Consider the following 23,604-nt stretch of genomic DNA (forward strand, 5'->3'; position numbering starts at 1 on the left):
TGTGGTAAGAAACCCTTGAATAGAAGGTTCTTCTGACTGAAATCTTTCAGTGATCAAGTCAAAAATGATGATTAGGTAACACATTTCCTTTGCAGCTACATATTTTGCTTAACTGACTGCCTTATTCATCTGGGTTATTTTACAAGCAATGTACAGCTTTTATGCATGACACTAGGGGGTTGCTGGTCCTTGTTATCCTCTTTTAATAGTTCTGTAACTCTTGGTGATCTGATACTATCATTACAAATGTCATACAAATAAAGTTCATTATTGTTGTATTATGGTTACAACACCTGACAGTGAACATGACACACACCTAAAGAACAGTCGGGTCCCGTCCAGTTCTGGTCACAGGTACAAGTGCTGGTCTCTGTATTGTAGGTGCCGCGACCTGAACACTGGTCTGGGCACATGGACTTGGCAATCTCACAGCTAGCTCCGCCCCAGCCTGGGTGACAGTGACACTCTCCATGTATACACACCCCATGGGCCGAACAACTGGAGTCTATGCAGTCCACTGGAGACAGAGAGACAAAGAGAGAGAATTAACAATGCAAATAACCCTAGGGTTTATGTTCTACATACAAAGGGCACTTGGTTGGCTCGGAAGGCTGATCAGCATATTCTTCACAGAAATCTCAAATATCCTAGTGAAGAACGCAAAATCGTCAAAAAAATAAATAAATAAATCAAAAAACATCTATGAGAGATGGAGGACGTAATAGCAGACTATGTTTGAAATGAACTGGGTGAACCGTCCTACTGTAAACAATGCTGCCATATTATCTATTGTATATATTATATATATATTTAATATCTATTATTATTATTATCATTTCAGTCATTTCAGGAGTATCAACTAAGTGGCACAAAAATATTTCCCTCCAGGGATAAATAAAGGAATTCTGATCTGATTCTGAAATAGTTAAGTCTCAATCACAGTAGGAAGTGTTCTCTGAAGCCATCACTAAACTGCTATGCATATATCAAAGATGCAAGCTGACAAACATGATATCAAAGCATGCATGCACATATGCATGATTTGACTATTTGTTACTTAGATTCACTTCACAGACAAATGAATACTGTTTCATTTGGATAAAATATTGTGGACTTCTGGCAGGCTTCCAACCGATTCCACATGAGAATAAACACGGGAGTGTGCGATCAGGCACAAGGAAATTGTTGGATCCAACTGACAATTGTGTTCCAGTGTTTAAACAGTCATGATGATTATGACTGCTAGATGACTGGTTTTAGCTGTATAAAGAGAACAAACTGTATGTATGTATGTATGTACTGCAAGTCTATATGTATGCCATTAAAGAGTTTGGTCTAGACCTGCTCTAATTGAAAAGAGTCACAAGAGAACTTGCTGTGAATTGGGGCTATATAAATAAACTGAACTGAATGTCTCTTGAATACTTTCATATATATTATATTCTATAAATTCTGTAAATATGTATATATAATGAGTATTAACATAATTTGTAACATAGGTATATTTCCAAATGACTGCATTCTACAACCACTACAAGGCTTAAAGCTATCATGTGACAGGAGCAAGGGGAGCTCACATGGAAATCATGAATGGCATCTTTGACACTGGATCAGCACACACAGACAGACACATTGAGAGACAGACAAACACACGCTCAGCAGTTCACAGAAAATTCTTTCTCACGTTCCTCATATGCTCACTAACGGATTAGTGACAAAGGGATTAGTGTGACCTACCATACTTACATGCATGTCAGGGGGATTATTAAACTTCATAAAATCACTTCCAACCTAAAGTGTAACTGTAGAAAAAATACATTTTACATGCTATGGCTTGGCCACTGAATCAGTGATTTGCTCATAGAAATATCAAGAAGATCATAGCAGGGGGTGAATCACAAAATCTTCAGATTTTGTCTATGGGGATTATACATCATTAGTCATTATTATTAGCAGCAAAATTTTAGAGAGCTAACAAATGAGGGTATTTTGGCCAGTAGTCTAATAAAGATTACTTGCTGAGCAAAGTACAGTGAAACAAACATGGTGTAATGGAGAGAGTTGACAGTAAAGCTGGGAGAAAGTATGGTTCACAATACCATTAACATGGCTAAAACAGTTTAATTTTCCATGTAACCCAGTATGACACTCAGCAAGTGCCACGTCAACTCCTTAAGAGCCATAACATAGGTTAAAAAGTTGTAAAATTAGCTAATTAGACCAATTATGAATTATTATCCAATTACAACAAACTGCATGAATGTTTCTGTTTCAGAAGTAAATGTCACGGCCAGCACTAAATGTGTGTTAAATCAATTATTTATGTTGACATTTAATGGCGTAGTGACATCTTCATCAAATTCCAGCACAGCGGTAATGAAATGATGATGCAAAGTATGTAAAAAAACTACTACAACTAACACAATATGCAACTAATGTACTCATTGTGTCTGTTCTTATAAGAAATTAGTCTTACCTTCCTCACAGTTATCACCCTTATAACCAGTGTTGCAGATGCAAGCGCCCATAATGCAGATACCATGTCCTCCACAGTGGATGTCGATGCACTGGTTGGCAGGTACATCACATTCAGTGCCTTTCCAACCGCTGTAGCACTGGCAGCGGCCACGAGAGTACTGGCCATTACCACTGCATAGCACTGGACAGGCAGCTGAACCAGATACATGCAGGAAGATGGAACACTTAGACAAATTGGCTTTATAGACTGATTAAGTCAGACACTTCAACACCAAAGTCCCCCTTAAGATCCCAAACTTTCAACAAATTAGTCATAAAAAAGACAATATTTTCTCAAATCTGAGGAAAATGATAAGTTTAAGAAATGGCTATGTCCATGTCCATGATTGGCAAATGACTCCATAAAGCCAAAGCCCTAGATGCAGTCATCTGTCACTCTACCATAAAACATGCAATTGTTCTATCCCCATTGCTGGACTTAGCAGCTGCTACATGAAAGACCTGTCAAGTGGAATAAGCAAAGATGAGGGAGATTGTTGGGTGGCAGCACGAATCAACCAAGACTGAGATCACTCATACTGTCATATTTCGACTTAGGATTCAGCTTCTACAAGGGGTTGGTATTGTCCATTAATTACTCAGATACTGTCCAGAGACTGTGGTACGTCTTTAGCGTGATGGACACAGGGGCTGTAAAATGATTATAACTTCTCAGTACTGTAGCACTACACAGTCTATCAGCATCTTTAGGTGATCTGATTCTGGTGATTTTTTTATTTAGCGGCTACTAAATATTTGCTTCAAGAGATTTTACTGAAACCAGTGGGAAAATGCCCTGACTTCTCTTCAAATCACACGGTCTCTAAATATTTGATGCCACCTTTCCGAACATGCACTTCGGTCTACATTGTTTCTTATGGGTTTGAACATAAATATGTTTTGGCATGATTTTGCATGATTATTGAACCTATCAATTAAACTAAAAGGAATAAAAAAGTCCTGCTCAGACACAGTCCAGACCCTTGCAAAAACAGAAAGTAGGGAGATAAAGACTTAAGAGTAAAACAGCACAGATGCCGGATAACAACCTCCCAACACTGTGTGTGTTTACCTCGAGAGCAGTCAGGCCCCAGAAATCCTGGGAAACAGTGGCATATTCCTGAGAGACAATCTCCGTTTCCATGACAATTCTGAGGACACTCCATAATCGATTCTAAGAGACAAACACACACAGAGAGAGCGAAATAGATAGATAGATAGATAGAGAGAGAGAGAGAGAGAGAGAGGTGGGGGGTATATATGCAGCTGTATATGTTAAGAAGTACCACACACATACATACACACAACACTGAGAGGCTGATCCTCTGTGGTGGTCGTAGTTACAACCAGTCAGTCCTATCAACACATTCTAACATCCAATTACCCTGATGCCATTCTCTCGCTCTCTCTTTCTCTTTTATGTCATACACAATTGTTGGCTCTCTGCTGTCCCTTCGTGGCCATTTCCTGAGCCTGCACAGGCACACACACACACACACACACACACACACACAGGAATTCCAAGACCTGCAGTTTTCGCTATTAGAAACATACTGCTGTGTCTTACCGATTACAATAGTATTAAAAGAAACTTGTTCTGTGTTGCGTCCGTCATTATAAAATGCCAGATGCCAGATTCCTGTGTCCAGGTACTGGATGAAGCCGGCCTCATGCACATTCACTGAGCGCGTGTGTCGGGCTCCTCCCCCAGACTCTTTCTCATGTAAACCAGCTGGGTGTCCATGTCCAGAGTCAGTGTCAGTGAGAGCTGGTTTGTCTTTAGAAATAAGACGGCTGCCATCCAGTAGCTCCACAAAGTCATACTGGAAGACAAAAACACAGAAGAATTCAAACACTGAAGATATTTTTTTCATCACAAGAACATCTGTAATAAAAGGCATCTAACCATAACAATCTGCACCTAAGCACCATTTTACTCAAGGTCTAACAGCTCAAGTTGTTTAGCTCTATAGCGTAGCCCTTGGCAAGGCCTAAGTATCTGCCCAGGGCCTTTCCGTATAGAGTTGGCATGTTCTCCCCATATCTGCATGGGTTCCCTCTGAGTACTCCATCCTCCTCCCAAAGTCCAAGGACATGCATGTTAGGTTAATCTGTACCTCTAAATTGGCCATAGGTGTGAATGTGAACATAAATGATTTGTCTCTGTATGTTGAACCTGTGATGAACTGGCAACTTGAACAACTTGGAAATTTATGGACAATGGTTATGGATCCTTGCATGTCACACAATGTTAACACCAAGCCATTATCAGGGGTGATACAGCAAGCACATCAATTATTAGCCACTATGTAGCCTCTCATAGCTTTATGTTAGGCTTATCTGCTACAGTACACATTTATATTCCACACTGACATAATTTGGACTGAAAATCACTACTAATGTTTACAATGGCATTAACTGTAGCGTCTAAGATGTTATAGAGGAATGCGATTAACAGTGTCAGTATTGTGAAGCTAGGCTTGTGTTTTCTCCTCGTATGTCTCTCCTTTCCCCATTCTTCCCTATTGCTCAGCTTCAGGTCCGTTGCCCTGCCTTTGTCTCCCCTGCCCAGCCATTCTGGAATTTTCTGTCTCCTTTGGAAAGAGCAGTTTGTTTTGGACTTATACGCACTCTTTGAACTTACCGATTATTGACCACATGCACTCAACTGTAGCTCAGCACCTCATTGGAAAAGAGATATGCTTTTTGTAAATATGGTAAATAGTTTTTTTGAAAATAAACTTTTGTAATTTTGGTATGTTTGTTGTCCAAGGCTGCTTATTTAACCTAACAAATAATTTCTCGTGGCTCTTATAATATAATACATAATATTTTGTAAAAAAAATTATAATTGTTTTCAATTTTCGTTTTCTTACTTTTAAACTAGTCAACTAGTCATTAGGAACAAACAATTACTCAGAACATGCAAGTTCAGGTTATGACAAGGACACATACACACATGCGCGCGCGCACACACACACATACATGTGCATGTATGTACACATACACACACATTTATCTACTCTTATCTAAAGTGCTAACACTGAGTTGTGCTATGGGTGGCTTGTATGAAGCTGTCTTGTACAGATAAGTGGATTAGTCTCTTGATTGAAGACATGATTCACCACACACAAATCTAAGTGTAGTAATTAAAGGGACAGTTTAGAAGCTTTAGTTTGGAAGCTGCTTAACTACCTCATTATGAACTAAGAATCCATGAAGTGCTTAGCTAGACACACTTGCAGAATAATAGAATGGATCTGGAGTTTGGGCATTTTGGGAGGTAAAATTTCTTCAGCCCTATCTATCTATCTATCTATCTTTATTTGAAGTTTGTGCTGGTTAAATCCCATATTTTGATAATTTTTTACTTTCACTGTTAACAACTCTGCCTATTTCTATGCTGCATCATATTGTTCATGTATCATGACCCGTATTACTGTCAGCTTTATCATTTCATTTATTTCAAGCTTAACTTCGCTAGAGGTGGATCTGATTTGCACAGTCTTTATTATAGGGCTGATAGGGTTCTGTTGGGAGTTTTTTTTTGTATTCCCACATGATTTACAGTTGGTGCTTGCTCATTTAAGCTCCTTTCAGATATGGAATACATGGCAAGAGAGATGACGAGAGAGAAAAAGAGAGAGAGAGAGAGTGAGTGAGAGAGATACCCTTTTCACATTTGCAGACTGATCCTGAAATGTTCCAGAACATTTTCCGCATGGATTCATGTGTGAATGGATGGATGTCGATACAGCTGTGCTATGAATGAAAGCAGTAACATAGCAGGGACAGGCAGATATGCATGTCTGGTGAAAGACACTTTCATGCGGAGTGAGCAAGCCAATTACAAGACCCCACTGACGATTTGTTTGGAATATAATATATTTCTTGTCTCGCAAAACTGTCAAATATTAAATACATTGTATAGACTAAAGTACTGGGGCACCTGACAGGAAATTTGCATTCTAAATACATAGTCAGTCATGCAGCTACAACAGCTTTCACTCTTCTGGGAAGGCTTTCCATAAGATTTTAAGTGTTTCCAATTTTTTTACATTCAGGAAGTAGAGCATTTGTGAAGTCAGGCTCTGATGTTGGCGAAAAGGCCTGGCTCGCAATCTCCACTGTAGCTCATACAGTTCATCACACATGTTCTATGGGGTTGATGTCATGGCTTTGCAGACCAGTAAAGTTCTTCCGCACCAAACTCATCCAACCACGTCTTTATGAACCTTACTTTGTGCAAAGGTGCACAGGAATAGAAAAGCACCTTCCACAAACTTTTGCCACAAAGTTGGAAGCTAAGCATTGTCCAAAATGTCTTGGTATACTGAATCATTAAGACTTCCCTTCAATGGAAGTAAGGGGTGTACCTCAACCCCTGAAAAAGAGTCCCATAAAGAGGTATGTCTGAATACTTTTGTCTATATAGCGTATATTACAAGAGCACAAGACAAAAACAGCTCCTCGTCTATCATGTTCCTGAACTATAAGAGATGCGTCCTGCCACATAAACATACACCCAGCTTTGCCATATTATCTTTCTGTTTTCTAGATTGTTGATTGATGTTGCATTACTGCCATCTGTGGGAGGCAAAGTGTCCTTTACACTCAGTCCTGGTTTCTGGTTTCTCCTGGTCTTCAATATCTAACAGCTCTGGCTGTATGGAAAGCATTTTGCTGTATATTTATGCATGATGCTGTTGGATAGGCATAATTTGGATTATTCTTTATTTGACATTGACTTTTTTTTAGACCTTTTTTATACCTAAACTTCCAGCTGCTTTTAGTTCTTCCTACCTGCTTCTGTTCCCTTTAAGTAAGTTTATTAAAGTTTTCTTTTGTTAATTTTACTTACTGCGTCTATGTCTGCATTTTAGGTCCTTTGTTTTTTAACTGATTGTAACTGGTTGTTTTATTAAAGGAAGTCATATATGAAGAATCTCTTTTACAACTTAAATTGAGCTCTTAGACAGCATTTTATGAATTACTGAGCTTATTTTATTGGTATACAAAATGATGCACACAAAAAATACATAAGGACATGTTACTAGGTTAGACCTTTTGCCATTTTGTTTAATTACAATCAGATTCACATAAAGGGCTGCACTAAATTTAAATAAATTAATTTAATGTAATTGTATGTGTTTGTGAGACCAACCTGTGTATGTGAGGGCGGTATGCCTTTGCGTCCATACACCCCAACAAGAGCATCTTTCTGGACGGAGATGTTGAATTTCAAAAACTGGGGCTGGTCAATATATAGCTGGGACCTCCAAAACACACCTTGAATAAAGAACAGCAACAAAACAACAGCAACCAAAATAGGTGATTTAAATATTTAAACCTTCCTTAATTGATTTTCAGAATGTTCTCCCCCATATGTCGCAAAGAAATATGCTCACAAAGAATAATAAAGAAGTGATGGAGTTTACATACCCTGACACTCACGATACAAGTTTAATGAGAGTTAATCATGATAATTACAACACTGTTTACACTAAAATTAATTGTTTCTTCCATGTGGTAGTCCCACCTTCAATTAACACATTCAACACAGATAGACATTTTTGGTATTTAGTCTGCCCTTACTGATATAAATGTGGTTGATAAAATAATAGAAACACCTGTTAGTATATTGCAATACAGTTCCACCACAACCTGCAGCCTCCAAAATGATCATACAATTTAATCAACATCTCATTAAAACTGAAGGTGAACAAAATAACTGTCATGAATTTATTGCAGGACTGTAAGCTAGCTATAGCCTATATAATAAATAATAATAATTTTGCTCAGTGAGTGGCTAAACAGAATGGCAAGACAGGCTCGTACATGTACATACAGTATGTGTCTTTAACTAACCTGGTGGTACATCCTGTATGGCTCGTCTCCCCACATCCACCTCTCCTATGTCTATGGTGTTGTTCTCTAGGAGGAAGATTTTACCTGAAGAGAGAGTTTGAGAAATGTAAAAAAAAAAAAAACAAAAAAACAAAACAAAACAAAAATCTTCTTGCCCTCCCTGAAAAGAATTTACAGAATGTCAAAATATCATTTAATACAAATGATGTAGTTTTAGCTCTGTTGAAGTGCTGAGATCTAAAGACTGATCTTGAATGCAGTCATTGTTTTTTATGACCTTTATTATGCATGTTTATGGAAAAATATGTGTGGCACACAGGATATATTCATACAGTTTACACATCCCTAATGTTTTACATTATGATATTTTCTGTGGAACTAAATTGAGAGCTGAGCTTACCTTACTTAAGATTACTTACTTACTTAAGATTTTGAGGTGAAAAATGAAAACAACAAAATTATCTTTCATCAAATGCACACTGCATTGCACATCCACATGTTTTAATAAGTTAAGTAAGTAAGTATAAGTAAGTATTGTCCTGGTTTATGTGTGATATCCTATGATATTCCACAGTAATAATTTGTAACTTTGTAACTGTGCATCAGTGTGTAACCTCACAAATGATTCACTTTGTCCTCAGTCAATATGTCTAAAACAAGAAGTGCCTGCTGGACTCCCAACATTAACAAAAAGGACATTAGGGTTTGATGCAAAAGAATTAGAATATAAAGTAACAGACAATGGAAATACTTCAGTGAGGTAAAAGTACCTCAGAATCAAACTTAAGTGCAGCTGCTTTCCACTGCTACAGCTGAAACCCTCCAACATTTTGTTGTCCAACTTGTCTAATAAAAGCTCACCCTGTGCTTACATGGGTTTATTCTATTTAGTTATAATAATTTAACAAAAACAACTTGATTAATCTTAGGGTTAAGTTGTGGTCATGGTTAATTAAAAAACTTATTTCAGTTGGGAACTGAACCTTTGCCATTATAAATGTATTTAAAAAAGACCCTCATTTCTTTTGTTTCTATTCATTTAATGTATATTTAATGTATGGGCCTGGAAAGGTTCAAATTGGCTTTTCCTTTTCATAATATTACACTTTAACAGCTTAAGTCATGACATCTGTAGTAATCCACTCAGACTCAGATTTCTGTGTCTGTGATTATATGTGTAAGCGCATTCATGATACCATTATGAACCGCAACATACAGTATGACGCAAGTCCTCAAGGCCAGCTCCAAAACACTGATTCTTTAGTTTTAACTTGACACATTTGCACTGATTGCCTCTCTTTTTTCTCTAAGGAGGGAGATATTTGGAGATAATTTTAGAATTTTATTACTTTTATTCACTTTCAAGTTAACATTCAAAACTGTTGCAACTTCCAGTAAACTTCCTCTTTTTCTAACATTTAACGTGCCACCACTATTGTTTCTCCATTTTGTTGCTTTGTGTTTGTGAACAGAAGACATGTCCTGAGAAATTAAGAACTGAAACACCAAGTAAGGAAGAAAAGTAACAGATGAAGTAGAAACAACAGTTGTATTATAACAAGAATTACAAGCAGAAAAAACCTAGTTAATTAGTTAAAACTGGTTAATTTACAAATGCACTCCGTGCCACCTTTAAATGGCACTCATATTCCTCCTGCCAAGTCGTATGAATATTTATGAATTTGGCTTGACAGCACCCTATCATTCAAAATTTATATTCAACAATTGATGCAAAAATTAAAAATTAAACATGGCTTCTTGTCTAAAATTAAAGAATGTCTGTCTTCCAACCACAAAACTATTTGTGCAGTCAACCCTCATGTCTGTCCTTGACTGTGGAGATATTCTGTACTGTCATGTTGCCCCATCAACATTTCAGCTGTTAAACCTTGTCTGTCAAAGCACATCATACTTTATCACAAATGACAAATTTTGTTCTCATCACTGTTCCTCGTACCAGTTGAAAGGTCATCCTTACATTCAAGAAAAAACAGTCATCTCATGTTATTCAGTTGCAAAGCTTGATTGCTAAAGCTTCCAAACTACCTCACATCACTTCTCTCCTTTAAAACTAGTAGTTATAGTACACAATCCAGTAGTTAAATTTAGATATCCCTCGTGTTTAGACAAATATTGACAGATCTGAATTCAGGTATTATTCACCTTTTAAATGGAATGAGCTACAAACCGCACTCAAACTACAGTCTTACATTCCCCTTGGGGGTGTTAAAGCTCTGCTATCGGTTGTTTTCACAATGTCATATGATAACCAACAACCTTATTGTGATCATAATTTATGAGAACAGCTGTCTTACATAAACTTTCATTAAAATCCAGATTATCTTACTTTGGTGTGTCTGGAGCCACACTTCAAATTGGTGATGCATGTCCTTGCATAACTGGTTGAGGCTCTACAGGAACTGATTAAACCAGTCAGTCACCCTCTAATATCAACATGTTATTATTTCCTACATCTAATCTAATCTTAATATAATTGGTTACTGGGAATTAGTTGTATATCAATTTAGTTTTGAGTAGACAGGAGGTTGTCTGCGGCACCATATTATGTAAAATTTTCCATATTTCTGCTTCAAGCTAAATTACTTTCTTTCTTCTTCTTACTGGTCTAAGTAGAGAAAGTCCTTGTGTTTAAATAGGAACTCACCATTGTCTGCAGACACCATAAAAGTGTTGGGAGTTGTATCTCTTCCCCCTCCTCCATTTTCAAACGCTCCATATGCCTCACTCTCCTGAAGTTGCCAGTTGAGACCAAACAGGTGCATAGCTAGGCAGGGTAAAGAGGAAAACAAAAGGAGGGATTAGGTTATCAAAGAAGAACAAGAGAAATAAAACGATGATATGGTGATGAAAATATCTGTGTCATAAACAGAAAAAGAAGAGAGAGATGTTAACATATGTACAGTCTGTCTATACTCATGTATGTATGTGAGTTCATGATTGCATGTGCACTAATGTGCGATAAGCATAGCCAGCACTATTAACCATCGCCTATCCATAACAATAAATATCGCTTGCCTAATCCTACATTGTGGGGTCTTGTGTCTCTACAATCTGTTGTGCAAACAGATTCTTGTCCCCGCCACTAAAGAAATATGCATCCACATACGGACACACACACACACACACACATCAGAGATAGTATCACTTACATACGCATACACCAGTACGCAGAAGAAGAAGGGTGTGTGGAATGTGTGGAGCATCAAAGGAAACCTCTGGCACTTAATCTGGCATAACACAGTGAAGCTCACCTACATGTTTACCCTTTTTGTCTATCTGTGTGTGTGCGTGCGTGTGAGTGTGTGTGTGTGAGAGAGAGCCTTTTGGCTTGTGAAAGATTTGTTCACTTACTGTCTCCCTCTTCTTCCTGCTTCTCAATTGAGATGTAAGTAGATTTTTCTGAGCCCAAAAACTATGAACTACTATCTATTCACCATCACACATCCCCCCTTAAATATTCATCCACAATCTGACAAAGCTCTGCAGAGCTGATGTGTACTGTAAAAAATGTTTGTGAATGTAGCAACAGTTAAAAACTGTTAAAGGAAAAAACCTATAAGGCACCTCTTAATTCTCAACAATAAATGGTAAAATGGAGAATAAAATTACGTTTTTAACAATATTAAGATGAAATTATTATTATTATTACATTGCTTACCGAGGTCAAGTATTGTGGATAAATTGTTTCTCAATAAATCCTCACAGTTACTGACACATTTCACAAGCATCATCAAACAATGACCACATCATCAACTGCCTCACTATAGCCTGTAAATACATCCTATAGCTTACTTTATTGATCCCGAGGGAAATTCAGGTCCTCTAATTGTGAATAAAATTTACTCTTGATTTCTAATGAATTGTACATATATATATATATGTATATATATACTTTTGATTTAAATTAGCAATATAACCATCAGAGACATACAAAATGAATGTTGACTATGCTGTGCCGCTGATGGTGATGGTTATCAGATTGTGTTAAATTCTGAAGATTTTATTAGTGTACTGTCTTTTTGGAGTTCAGTGTTTGCAGTACCAACAATTATCACCATTGGTTAGTTCCTGGACTTGAGTATGGTTATGTTACAAAAATGGCAAACACTGGTTATGTGTCGTAATCCCAGATTCCGTGAGTATAGGCGTACCCTTGTGCAGTGAACTGGTCTTCCTGAGGTCTGCAGCTACAGTATAGTGTGTCTGCATAGATTTGCTTCGGATACTCCAGCTTGCTCCCACAGTCGCAAAAACATGCACATTAGGTTAACTGACTACTCTACATTGCCTGTAGATGTGAGTGTGTGAGTGTGTGTGACTGTCTGTCTTTGTGAGTCAGACATGCAATTGGCTGGCAACCAGTCCAGGGTGTACCCCGCCTCTCACCTCTAGTCAGCTAGGATAGGCTCCAGCCCCCCTGCGACCTTGATGGATATTCATTATAGAAAATGGATGGATGCATGGATGGCTGTGTGTGCGTAATGTGGCAGGAGCAAGTGTTGTTGCTGAATGAGTTAGTGAAGACTCAAACATATCACAGATAGAGCCTAACAAAAGGGCATGCAGATGACCATCAAACTGATGTGTGTATGTCCTGTGCTACCATCTATCTGAGGAGAACTGTTGAGGATGGCAAGGCTCTGGTAGACTGAACACAAATTCCAGGTGGGGGGGGGCTTCTCCCCTGCGGATCTGTCTTTGTGTGATAGCTTCATGCAGTCAGTGAGCCAAATGCTCTTTTGTGAGAGGATTTCCCTGAGAATGCTCTCTGTGATGCACAAACAGCTGCTGTGCCTGTCTGAAACCTGCTCTGTATGCCACATAATGAGCCAACGCACAAACTGGACAAAGATGATGTGATAGTCTTTCCATTTCATTTCAGTTAGGAGAAGGAAAAAACCTTCCAAAGAAACAACTCTTGATCTGGAAGAACTAGTTATGACTTTGGGCATGCAGTGCAGGGTATGGTCTCAGAGGGAATGACCTTCCATCATTTCTGGTAATAAGACAGGACGGAGAGGCTTAGAGCACACATAATCAATTACTCTTTTTGTTGATGTTATTCTGAGAGAAGTGCTGTCTTTAAGGACAAAAATTTCCTCACATTTTGAAGTGAGTGGAACCAGAAAGTACCTGAAAGTCAAATGATTGTACAGAAACTGCACCCATTTGAAGGTGAATCACAGGAATTGTGTTTTGTGTTGAAGGATTATCAATTATGGGCACATGAAAATACTTGTGTTGGAGGTCAGTTCGCTCACTAAGACTGCATATGAATAGTCTACATGTGTTTTGGGGACTTGAATTTTTCCGACAGTTTCCCTTGGAGTATCCTGTGAGGTGTTCGTCGGGATGTATGGTGGGGATGGCCTGTTACAATGGGCCTTTCAATCTCTGTAATGCCAGAGTGAGACCTTGGTTTGGAGTAAGTCAAACTGGTTCCCAATTAGGGTTGGACTCCACCAGGGCCTCCCTTTGTTCTGTTCATAATCTTTATGGACAGAATTTCTAGGTGCAACCAATTGGTGGAGGGTGTCAGGTTCTGTGACCTTAGGATTCTGTGTCTGCTTTTTCAGGACATTGTAGTCCTGTTGGCTTCATCAACTAGCAGCCTCCAGCTTGCAATGGGATGGTTTACAATGGCGTGTGAAGCAGCTGGGGTTCAGGGCCTCTAAGTCTGAGGCCATGGTTCTCAGTTGAAAAAGGGTGGATTGTCCATTCCGAGTCAGAGGAGAGTTGCTGCCCCAGTGGAGGAGTTAAAGTATCTCAAGGTCTTGTTCACAAGTAAGGGAAAAATGGAGTGGCAGGCGGATCAGGAAGACATCTGTAATGATGCAGAGGCTACACATGGGCCATCGTGGTGAAGAGATAGATAAACCAAAGGGCAAGGCGCTCAATTTGCTGATCAATCTACATCCCAACCTTATGGTCATAAGCCATGGGTAGTGACTGAAATGAAATTTTTCCGCAGCTTTAGAGATAGGGTGAGGAGCTCAGACATCAGGGAGAGTAAAGCTGCTGCTCCTCCACATCGAAAAGAGCCAACTGAGGTGGTTTGGGCATTGGTCAGGATGCCTCAAAGACTCTTGGGAGATGCGTCGTGTCCATGTCCATCCGGGAGGAGACTGTGAGACAAGCTTCGAACACTGACCAGTTTTCAATGGTTAGAAAGGGTTCAAAGCGTCTTAAAGCATTGTTTCACCACCACTATCTTGAATTACAATTTTGACAAAGTCATACATAGTCATAAGTGAATTACAATTATTAAATGGTAAGCTACCTGTTTAATAAATTTAAAACTGTGCCTCGTACTATATCACATCTTACATGGGCAGGACAAGTAAGGCAAAGGTGCAACATGAAGAAAAGACGCGAAGACGCTAACTTTTGGGAAGACAAACTTACTGCAAACTACATGTTCATGCTGAGATACTTTCCATCAAAACTAGTGGGGTTTATGAAATGCTTGTTTTATTAGAATGTTGTTAGATGTTATATATATATAACAAGATATAACGTATCTTGTTGTTACTATATCATGGCGTTAACGTGTTAGAAAGATTGCTAATCGCCAAACCTAGCATCATGTTGCTAAAACAGCTTTCCCAATGGAAAACTAATAGCTGGGTGAAGCACTTAAGGTGCAATACATTTATTTTGTTGGCAATTAAGTGATTCAATTTTAGTAAAGATAATAATTTCATGGGTTGACCTATAACTACAATATGATTTAATTGGTTTTGGATGTTAAATGTAATGTTAGACATGATAATTTAATTAATGTTTAAATGGAACATATTAAAATGGGTGAAAAGGTTAAAGGTAAAAAGTGGGGAAAAAGAGAACAAATTCATTTATTTTATTTACTAATGCTAAAATATCACTTGTGATGATAATTCATTTAATTGTGTAAATCTGGTTAAAAAGAAACATCTTGTTATACATTACAAGATGTTCTTAAAAAAGAAAGAAGAAGAGAAGTTAATGAGGTCTCGGATTGAACAGAAAAAAGAACAGAATAACTTTCTTTCTAACTTTTCGTTTTTTTAGTTGACTGACAGATTCTGGATGATTCGTAATGGCGAGCCCAGCCCACTGAGAGTGTGGACAGTCGTGGAAGTGGTGTGGCCTACCGTACTGACCTGCCTACAGAGGACATCATACTAGCCTGATTCATTCCTTCTGAATTTCAGTTAAGCCTACACGCTATTAGCTCTACCCGGGTAGTAGCAATAGGATAGATAGATAGATAGATACTTTATTGATCCCGAGGGAAATTCAAGAACTCTTACCTTTCCAGCTCCACAACCTTAAGGAGCAGAGACTGCATTTGGAAGAGATTTTGTTTTATTTCTTTAAATATATTTTTTATATATATTTATTTTTATATTTTATTTTGTATATTGGGGAGCTCCATTTTATTCTCATTTTATTTTATACAAACTACAGTCTGTATATAGTTTGCCCTTTACATGTGAGGCAATAAATGTTGTCAGCTGTTCAACTTCACCCCACATATTGAGAGTCAATCAATAAGGCACATTTCTTCTCGAACTTAGGTAGATGTATGTGTCCTGTACTACCACTGGTAAGCACTAGGGGATTGGCATCAAAAACTGTAATTAATAAAGTAGGTCTAGAATTTATTGTTCCAGAGTTTCGGATTAAAGTAGGGAAAAGGATCAGTGAAGTTTGCAGTTTGCACAGGAGAAATGGTTGCAATATTGTTAGTAGTGCAACGGGTAAAGGACACAAAACCACTGAGAACAAGCATCTGTTCGGACTCCAGACTCAAGCTTAGAACTATGACTCATTCAGATAGCAGCCCAAATGTTTTGATAGAAATACAACAAACGTTATACAGGATTCAACTGATGGAGTAATACTTTCATGGGAAAAGGAAATGAATTGGCAAAAATAAAAATTATCACACTGATTTGGAAGTTAGTTTAAGAAAGACAGAAATCAAAGGCTTTATTTAGCTGTGACTGAAAGAGTAATGGGAGAAGAAAGGAAAATGATTTTACAGTGTTCAGAGAAAAGTGGGAGGGAGGATGTGTGTAGGAATCAATTGGAGGGATGAAACCATAACATCAAGACAGGTTTAGACACGCTGGACTAAACGGTACATTATTCAAAATGTGTACACATAGTAAAGCCACATGTAATTACTGGTGGCAAGAAGAACAGTAGAAAGAAGGCATGTGATTTAAAATCTCAGAAGGATAAAAGAAGCTTGACTTAACAGATATTCTGCAAAAGACTGCATCAAGTCTTATACCTTTTTGTTTTAATACACCGATTTTATATTTACCAATTTACCAACCACCAATAAACTTTGAAAGAAGAACAAGAGGCTGGAAACAAGTAGGAAATCAGTCTATATCTTTATTGCAAAGTAGTTTTTACTTTGGCAGAGCAGCGTTGTATAAAATCAAATGTGAGACCAACTAATATGACAGCTTCCTCTATTTTGAACTACAGCAAAAGTCAAGAGTAGCAAAATGGCTTGTGACTGAGCAGCCAGCCACCCTTATTCACTTTCAAAGTTCACCAAAAGGAAACTCTATCTGAAAATGTCACGCAAATTTAATTTCATGGCAGCATTTCACCATAACAGATGCTAATGTAACACAACTAGCATTAAATGTCTGTGGTGAAATGATATCCTGGCTGCACTGATTTTGTTTCTTTAGTTGCCTTGAAAAAAGTTTGTGCGTACTTTTCATAAATCGGTGCAGACCTTGAAAGCATATGTACTGAATTGTAAACTTCATAGGAATAAATACTGCTGTGTCAAATGCATTGCTGCACACTGCAAATGGACATTTTGACATTACAGAGACTTTAAATGTCATTCCATAATGTCAGTACATCAAGTTTTTCTACTAAAGCAGTCGCAGTTTTTACTTGTAGGCTATCAGCCCCAATTTCAGGATGTGAACTGTACGTTAACTGTAAAGACAACTAGACAAGACAACTTTATTTGTATAGCCTGTTTTTACAAGCAGTTTGTCTCAAGGGACTTTACATAACATCATAGCAACATCCCCTGCCCTTAGAGCCTCACATCGACTAAGGAAAAACTCTTAGAAAAAACCAACAGGGAAAAAATGTGAGAAAGTCTTCATTTACTGCCTAGATGTCTAGGAAACAGAGAAAATGCTCACTGGCTAGTATTGGTGACTTCTGCACATCAGTGGCAGTTGCAATTGAACCTGTAAATGCTGAACAACATACAACTTCAAAAGAAGCTGACTGAAATGACAATTTGGATTTGCCCCACATTTCATGCTGAAATGTGCTTAGAAATGTTTGTTTATTCTATTATTCTACTTTGACCTGATTTGTGCTCAAAAGATTTTGGCGCCTAAAGTGGCCTACCTCAATACAGTATACAATGACAGTATTCTATGCTTTGCATTTAAAATGTGAATTTACAATCAGTAGCAACTATATCTGTCTGTTAAATTTAGGGGAATAACGTACAATATTTTCTCTTTGAATTGCAAAGGCCAATTCATACTCAGGAAATGATAGCTGTTTGAGAGCTGAGACATAACTCAAATAAATAGTTGACTCATAACTGTCATAGTTACTACTGAAAGTTTTTCATTTTGTTTTGTTTGTGTTTTGTAGGAAAAAAAGTCCTGAAACCAGTAGCCCTTCACTCATTCCCAGAAGATGCTCTCTGACAGCACTGTTGAGATGAATTGCGAGGCCTCAAGAAGTCTATCTTTTACATGCAGTGGAAAGAAATCAAGAAGGGAAACAGACATGAAGCCCTTCAATAAACAGTGGCCTTTGTTGTTTCTCAGCATGGCAGCCCATTTTGAAGTACTCACTAAAATTATCCTGACAGAAACCTTTGTCATGAATAGTTGTCATGAACCTGCATGAACAATTTGTACAAACAAGAGTAAAAAGGTCTTGCAGGCAGTTACGAAGTTGGAAACAATCAGGGGACAGCTGAATCGTTACTCAAGAGATGTGAAAGATATGGTGCTTCTTGTGTTCTCCTGTTTTGATGAGAAAGAAGAACTTCTCTTACATTATATAGAGGACAATGGATGAGTAAGAACAAACGGAAAAAATACCCTTGACACCTGGCATTGCTGAATTCTTATTACTATTTTAAACAATTAACACTTGGAATGATAAAAGTACATTAAAGACAAAATATGTGGTGGTACAAAATGGAAACCATATTTTGTTGTTTCTGTGTAAATTCCATTTTTCATTCTCCACTGTAATGAGTTATTCACCTTGTACTTTTGAATCCACATCCGTTTGCCTCAAGCATTTACATTTCCTGTATTTCTCACTTATCTTGCAGTCATTTATCGTTAGTGAATTTCTAATTGCTTAGTTTATTGATTAACGATGGCTTCTCCCTCTCACTCTTCTGCTCTCTCATGCTCAGTGTGTTAGATGTTTAGCTGTTCCTCTCCCTCCTTTAGTGAGAATGGTACATGTAATAAATGTAGCTTATTTGCAGCACTGGAAGGGGAGGCTTAGTGAATTAGAAACAAAATTCCCCACCACTGAAACAAAATTATTAGCTGCTATAGTTAGCCAGTGCGTACTGACTTAGTACAGCTCCTCCTGGCTGAACCCTTCAGCTCCTGAACAGCGAAGAAGCCAGGGAAGCTGGGGGACTGTACAAAGGAAGCATAGTCCTAAGCAAAAGCCCACAGTTCCCCCCAGCTTGTACATTTTTCAAACAAGTTTCCCCCACTCAGTGACCACCTGCTGAGAAATCACATCTGGTAACTAGCAGCTCTATAGTTAGATTACACTACACCCTCATATCATCTTTTTCAACAACAGCACAATAATGTTAAATAACACTGAACAGTAAGCAGTTTTACCTATACCACTTTCACATTTTTTGACTACTACATCCATATTCACAGTCCACACAATGGGACACAGTGAACAATTCCGCTTTAGGCCCCAGGGAGGCTACATTCAACAAAAAACAATGCAATTAATTAACTAATTAGAAATAATTAACTTAGTAACAGTGCATTTCACAAAGCTTTAAAAGACACAGTTCAATGATACAGAATTTTGAAGGGCTACTGCCAACATCGGCAATAGTGACACAAGGGTAGCTGTCATTGTGTCTGTATTTAAAGTCTTGCATGACAGAAACAAAAATAAAAGAAAAATGAAAAGTGGTAACCTGTTTCTATAGGTTAAAGAAACTTCTGGATTGTCTTGATTGGACTCCTTGTGCATTCACAGCAGATACCAGGGACAGTTGTGTCAAGGACTTACTGATTCAACTTGGGAACATTTAGTGAGAGAAACCGCTGCCATGAATAACTCCTCACCCGACCTCCTCATACACGCACACACTGATTCTGTACACACATATACATCTCTCTGCCACATTAAATTATAGTCATACTGTGCCAGCCTGTTACCCACCAACCCTCCTACTGAGGACAGGAGCAAAGGGTCAGGGAGAGTGGTGGCTAATCAACAGGAGCCTGTGTGCATATGTGCGTGTGTGATAAAGTAAGAGGATTGATTGCCATGGTAGTCATACCACACTGGTTACCTCTACCATAACATTTTCAGGAAATTAATTTAATAAAATTAATTCTGAAATTACAAAAGGTAAAAAACTCATGTTGAAAACCTAAATAAACCATCCATACTGCTGATGGTGTAGCAGGATAACTATTTGGATTGATGGAATGCAAACTATACCTATTTTGTTCACAGCAAGACGGGAATCAACAATATAGTGGGCACTGCCAGCCTATACTTTACTTAAGGAGAAGGGGATATGTTAACGTGGCGAAGATGAAGGAGATGGTGGTGGACTTCAGGAGGAACAAGCCCCTGCCCTCTCCTGTCTGCATCAGTGGGATGGATGTGGATTTAGTGGATTCATACAAGTACCTGGGTGTAACACTGGACAATAAACTGGACTGGTCCACCAATACAGAGGCCATCTACAAGAAGGGCCTGAGCCGACTCAGGTCCTTTCATTTCTGCAACAAGATGTTGCAGATGATTTATCAGTCTGTTGTGGCGAGCACCATCTTCTCTGCTGCGGTATCCTGGAGTGCGGGCATCAAGGCAAAGGACGCCAAAAGACTGAACAAACTGATCAGGAAGGCAGAGTCTGTTGTTGGCTGTAAACTTGTCACCCTGGAGGAGTGGTGGAAAAGAGGATGCTTGCAAAAGTGCTGGCAATCATGGACAAGCCCTCTCACCCCCTCCACTGGAACACTGGACAAGCTAAAGAGCAGCTTCAGCAACAGACTCATTCAACCCTGCTGTACTAAGGAACGTTACAGGAAATCATTCCTACCTACTGCCATCAGACTTTACAACTCATCTACCTCTGTCAGAGCCACGGCTACACACCTGGACTAAATCTACCTGTCACCTTTTGCACTCTGAATCCCATCACATATGTATCCCATGCATGTGTACATATATTATTAGTATTAGTATTATTATTGTTACTATTATTATGTACCATAGCTGCTACCATTATATACTGTTATTATATAACGTATTATATAATGTTATTATTACATTTTACTATTATTATCACTATTACTGTTACTATATACAGGATATATATATATATTGTATTTACAGTAACTTTACCATCATACCATCAGTATAATTACCATCCTGCACCTTATATATTCACTTATCTTATCTTGTGCTTTTATTCTATGGGTTTTATTCTATCTTTTTTACTTAAGTATTTTAATGCTATTGTATTTTTATTGTATTCAAATATACCAGACTGCTATGACAATCTAATTTCCCCTCTGGGATGAATAAAGTCATCTATCTTTCTATGTATCTATCTCTCTGCCTAAGAACACAAAATGTTGTTTATGCTTAGAAGAAACAGTTTCTCTTCGTTTTGTGTTTTAGTTGTAGAGCAGGAAAAGCACAAAAGCATTAATGATGACTCTGTCACATTTAAAGGTCTAAATCCAATGAGGAAAGCTGCACAATAGTAAAGAATACTTGAATGTATTCCAGCAAAGACAAGTCAAAGTCAAAATGTCTTCTGGAAAAGCTCTGCTGACATCTCCCTCATTCTCCTATTTTGTTGCATCTATTTAAAGTAAGGCAACTTTTACCTTCATAATTTTGATTTGTTACATGAAAAGTAAAGGTATTCTTTCCCAGTAACTAAGGTTGAGGTCACCGTGGTTGAGGGATACGTGGCTTGTTTGACAGTTATTTCAGGAGACTGGAGTAATTTGAATTTCTAATCGTAACCAAAGCATTTTCTTGCTTCATGCAAACCATACTAAACCATAACTTGTTTGCCATAACCATAATGTTTCTCTAGCTTTAAATGTAATACAAAAACAGACATTCAGTATAATAAAAATACTTGAGACATAAAAACAGAATGAGAAGGTGAGAATATTGCATGGATAGAGAAGACCGGGTACAACTGTATTTTGGGAGATGACAATGAATGCTGAAGCACATTACTTTCCCTAATTCTTCATTCTGAAAATAACCCAAGCAATATAGAACACTGAACCAAGCATTACCTATGTAATTCATTTCCACTAATCCATGTTAGTTGAACTGCTAGAAGCAAAGGCAAGTGGATATCTTTAAGTTGTTGAAGATGTTTCACCTCTCATCCGAAAGGCTTCGTTAGTTCTGAGACTGATGGGGAGTTCCAGGTATTTAACCTCTAATGGGGTTGTCATGGGGGTTGTCTTGAGGGTCATTGACACTTTGTGCCATCATGTGAGTTGTTATGGTCACATGAGGAATGGTGCAAATGGGGGTTAAACCGTCTGGGGAGGGATCTCAAGGCTGCAATATAGGTGGCTGAAAGTTGATGTCGTAAGCCACCACATCTTTTCAACAATTGTTGTTCTATCTGGACATAGATGGCCTCTTTGACACCTCTCTCAAACCATCGCTCTTCTTTGTCCAGAATATTAACATTTGAGTCAACGGTATGTCCCTTATCCTTGAGATGCAGATAGACAGCCAAGTCTTGTCTGGATGAGCTGACTCTCCTGTGCTGTACCATGCATCTGAGGAGTGGTTGTTTGGTTTTTAGTTTGTTTAGTTTGTCTATAGGTGTTTTGTTAGGTTGGATCAGTCTTTGAGGGTATTGCTGGGTTTGAAGAGTGTCAAGATGTTGTGCTTTGAGAATATCCTTCTGATTTTCTCACCACACACACACACACACACACACACACACACACACACATCGGGAACAACAATGTTTTTCCGTCTATTCTTTTCATCACTGGTTGAAGTTCTGTGTTATTTTCTGTGTTTCCTAGTTGATTTGACAAAGGCCCAGTTTGGATCGTCACACATTTTTAACGCTTCCCTGATGTGTGTGCATTCCATCTCTAGCCCCTCTTCCTTGGAACAAACACTCCCTGCTCGGTAGTGTAGGGTCCTGATGACTCCAAGTTTGTGTTCCAATGGGTGGTGGGAGTCAAAAAGTATGTACTGGTCTGTGTGGGTTTCTGGTAGATCTCAATGTTTTCATCGTCCTGAGTATTATACAGTCCAGGAATGGTACCTTATTTCCCTTACGATCTTTCCTGGTGAATTTAATGTTATGGTCCACTGCGCTGATATGTTCAGTGAAGGCCTGTATTTCTCAGGTTTTGATTTTGACCCAGGTGTTGTCCATACTTAACACCATACCTAAACCAGTGGCTAGGTTTTTTTCCTCTGAAGGAGCTCAGTGCTTTGCTTTCAAACTCCTCCATTTAGAGGTTTGCCACAGTGGGTGACACCAGTGAACCCATGGCACATCTGTGCTTTTGTGTATAGAAACCTCCATTGTACCTGAAATAGGTGGTAGTAAGGCAGAGATCCAGCAAAGTACAGATCTGATCCGGGGTGAAATTAGATTTGGTGTGTAGGGAGTCTTTTTTTGACTGTTTCCACTGCCTTGTTTGTTGGTGGGCAAGTGAAAAGTGAAGTAACATCAAAGGATACCATGCTTTTGTCCAGGGCCAGTCTGTCCTTTGTTGGTGAAGTCTCTGGAATAACACATGTGGTCAGGAGTATTTCTCACAAGTGAACCTATACTGGTATTTAGCCATGTTGTAGGTGGCCAAGTTTGTACTGTTAAAAATGGGTCTGAATGAAATGTCTGTATGAAAGTGTGGCATTTTCCTGTTTTGGTGTGGATAAACCTATATCCAGTTGTTT

General features: G+C 38.4%; 1 protein-coding gene across 6 annotated transcripts in view; it reads right to left on the bottom strand.

The window, feature by feature from the left end:
• The window catches only part of tenm3 (teneurin transmembrane protein 3), a 293,504-nt gene that overhangs the window by 82,823 nt on the left and 187,077 nt on the right, over positions 1–23,604 (bottom strand). For all 6 annotated transcript variants that reach the window (XM_046399608.1, XM_046399625.1, XM_046399602.1 and 3 more), the window contains 7 exons: positions 11,051–11,170; positions 8,386–8,469; positions 7,682–7,806; positions 4,085–4,340; positions 3,590–3,691; positions 2,477–2,671; positions 317–517 (listed from right to left, as the gene is read on the bottom strand). In XM_046399608.1, the coding sequence (XP_046255564.1) occupies positions 317–517; positions 2,477–2,671; positions 3,590–3,691; positions 4,085–4,340; positions 7,682–7,806; positions 8,386–8,469; positions 11,051–11,170 (1,083 nt within the window). The remainder of the gene's footprint in view (positions 1–316; positions 518–2,476; positions 2,672–3,589; positions 3,692–4,084; positions 4,341–7,681; positions 7,807–8,385; positions 8,470–11,050; positions 11,171–23,604) is intronic.

The sequence above is a fragment of the Scatophagus argus genome, chromosome 2, assembly GCF_020382885.2.
Source record: "Scatophagus argus isolate fScaArg1 chromosome 2, fScaArg1.pri, whole genome shotgun sequence".
NCBI lineage: Eukaryota > Metazoa > Chordata > Actinopteri > Scatophagidae > Scatophagus > Scatophagus argus.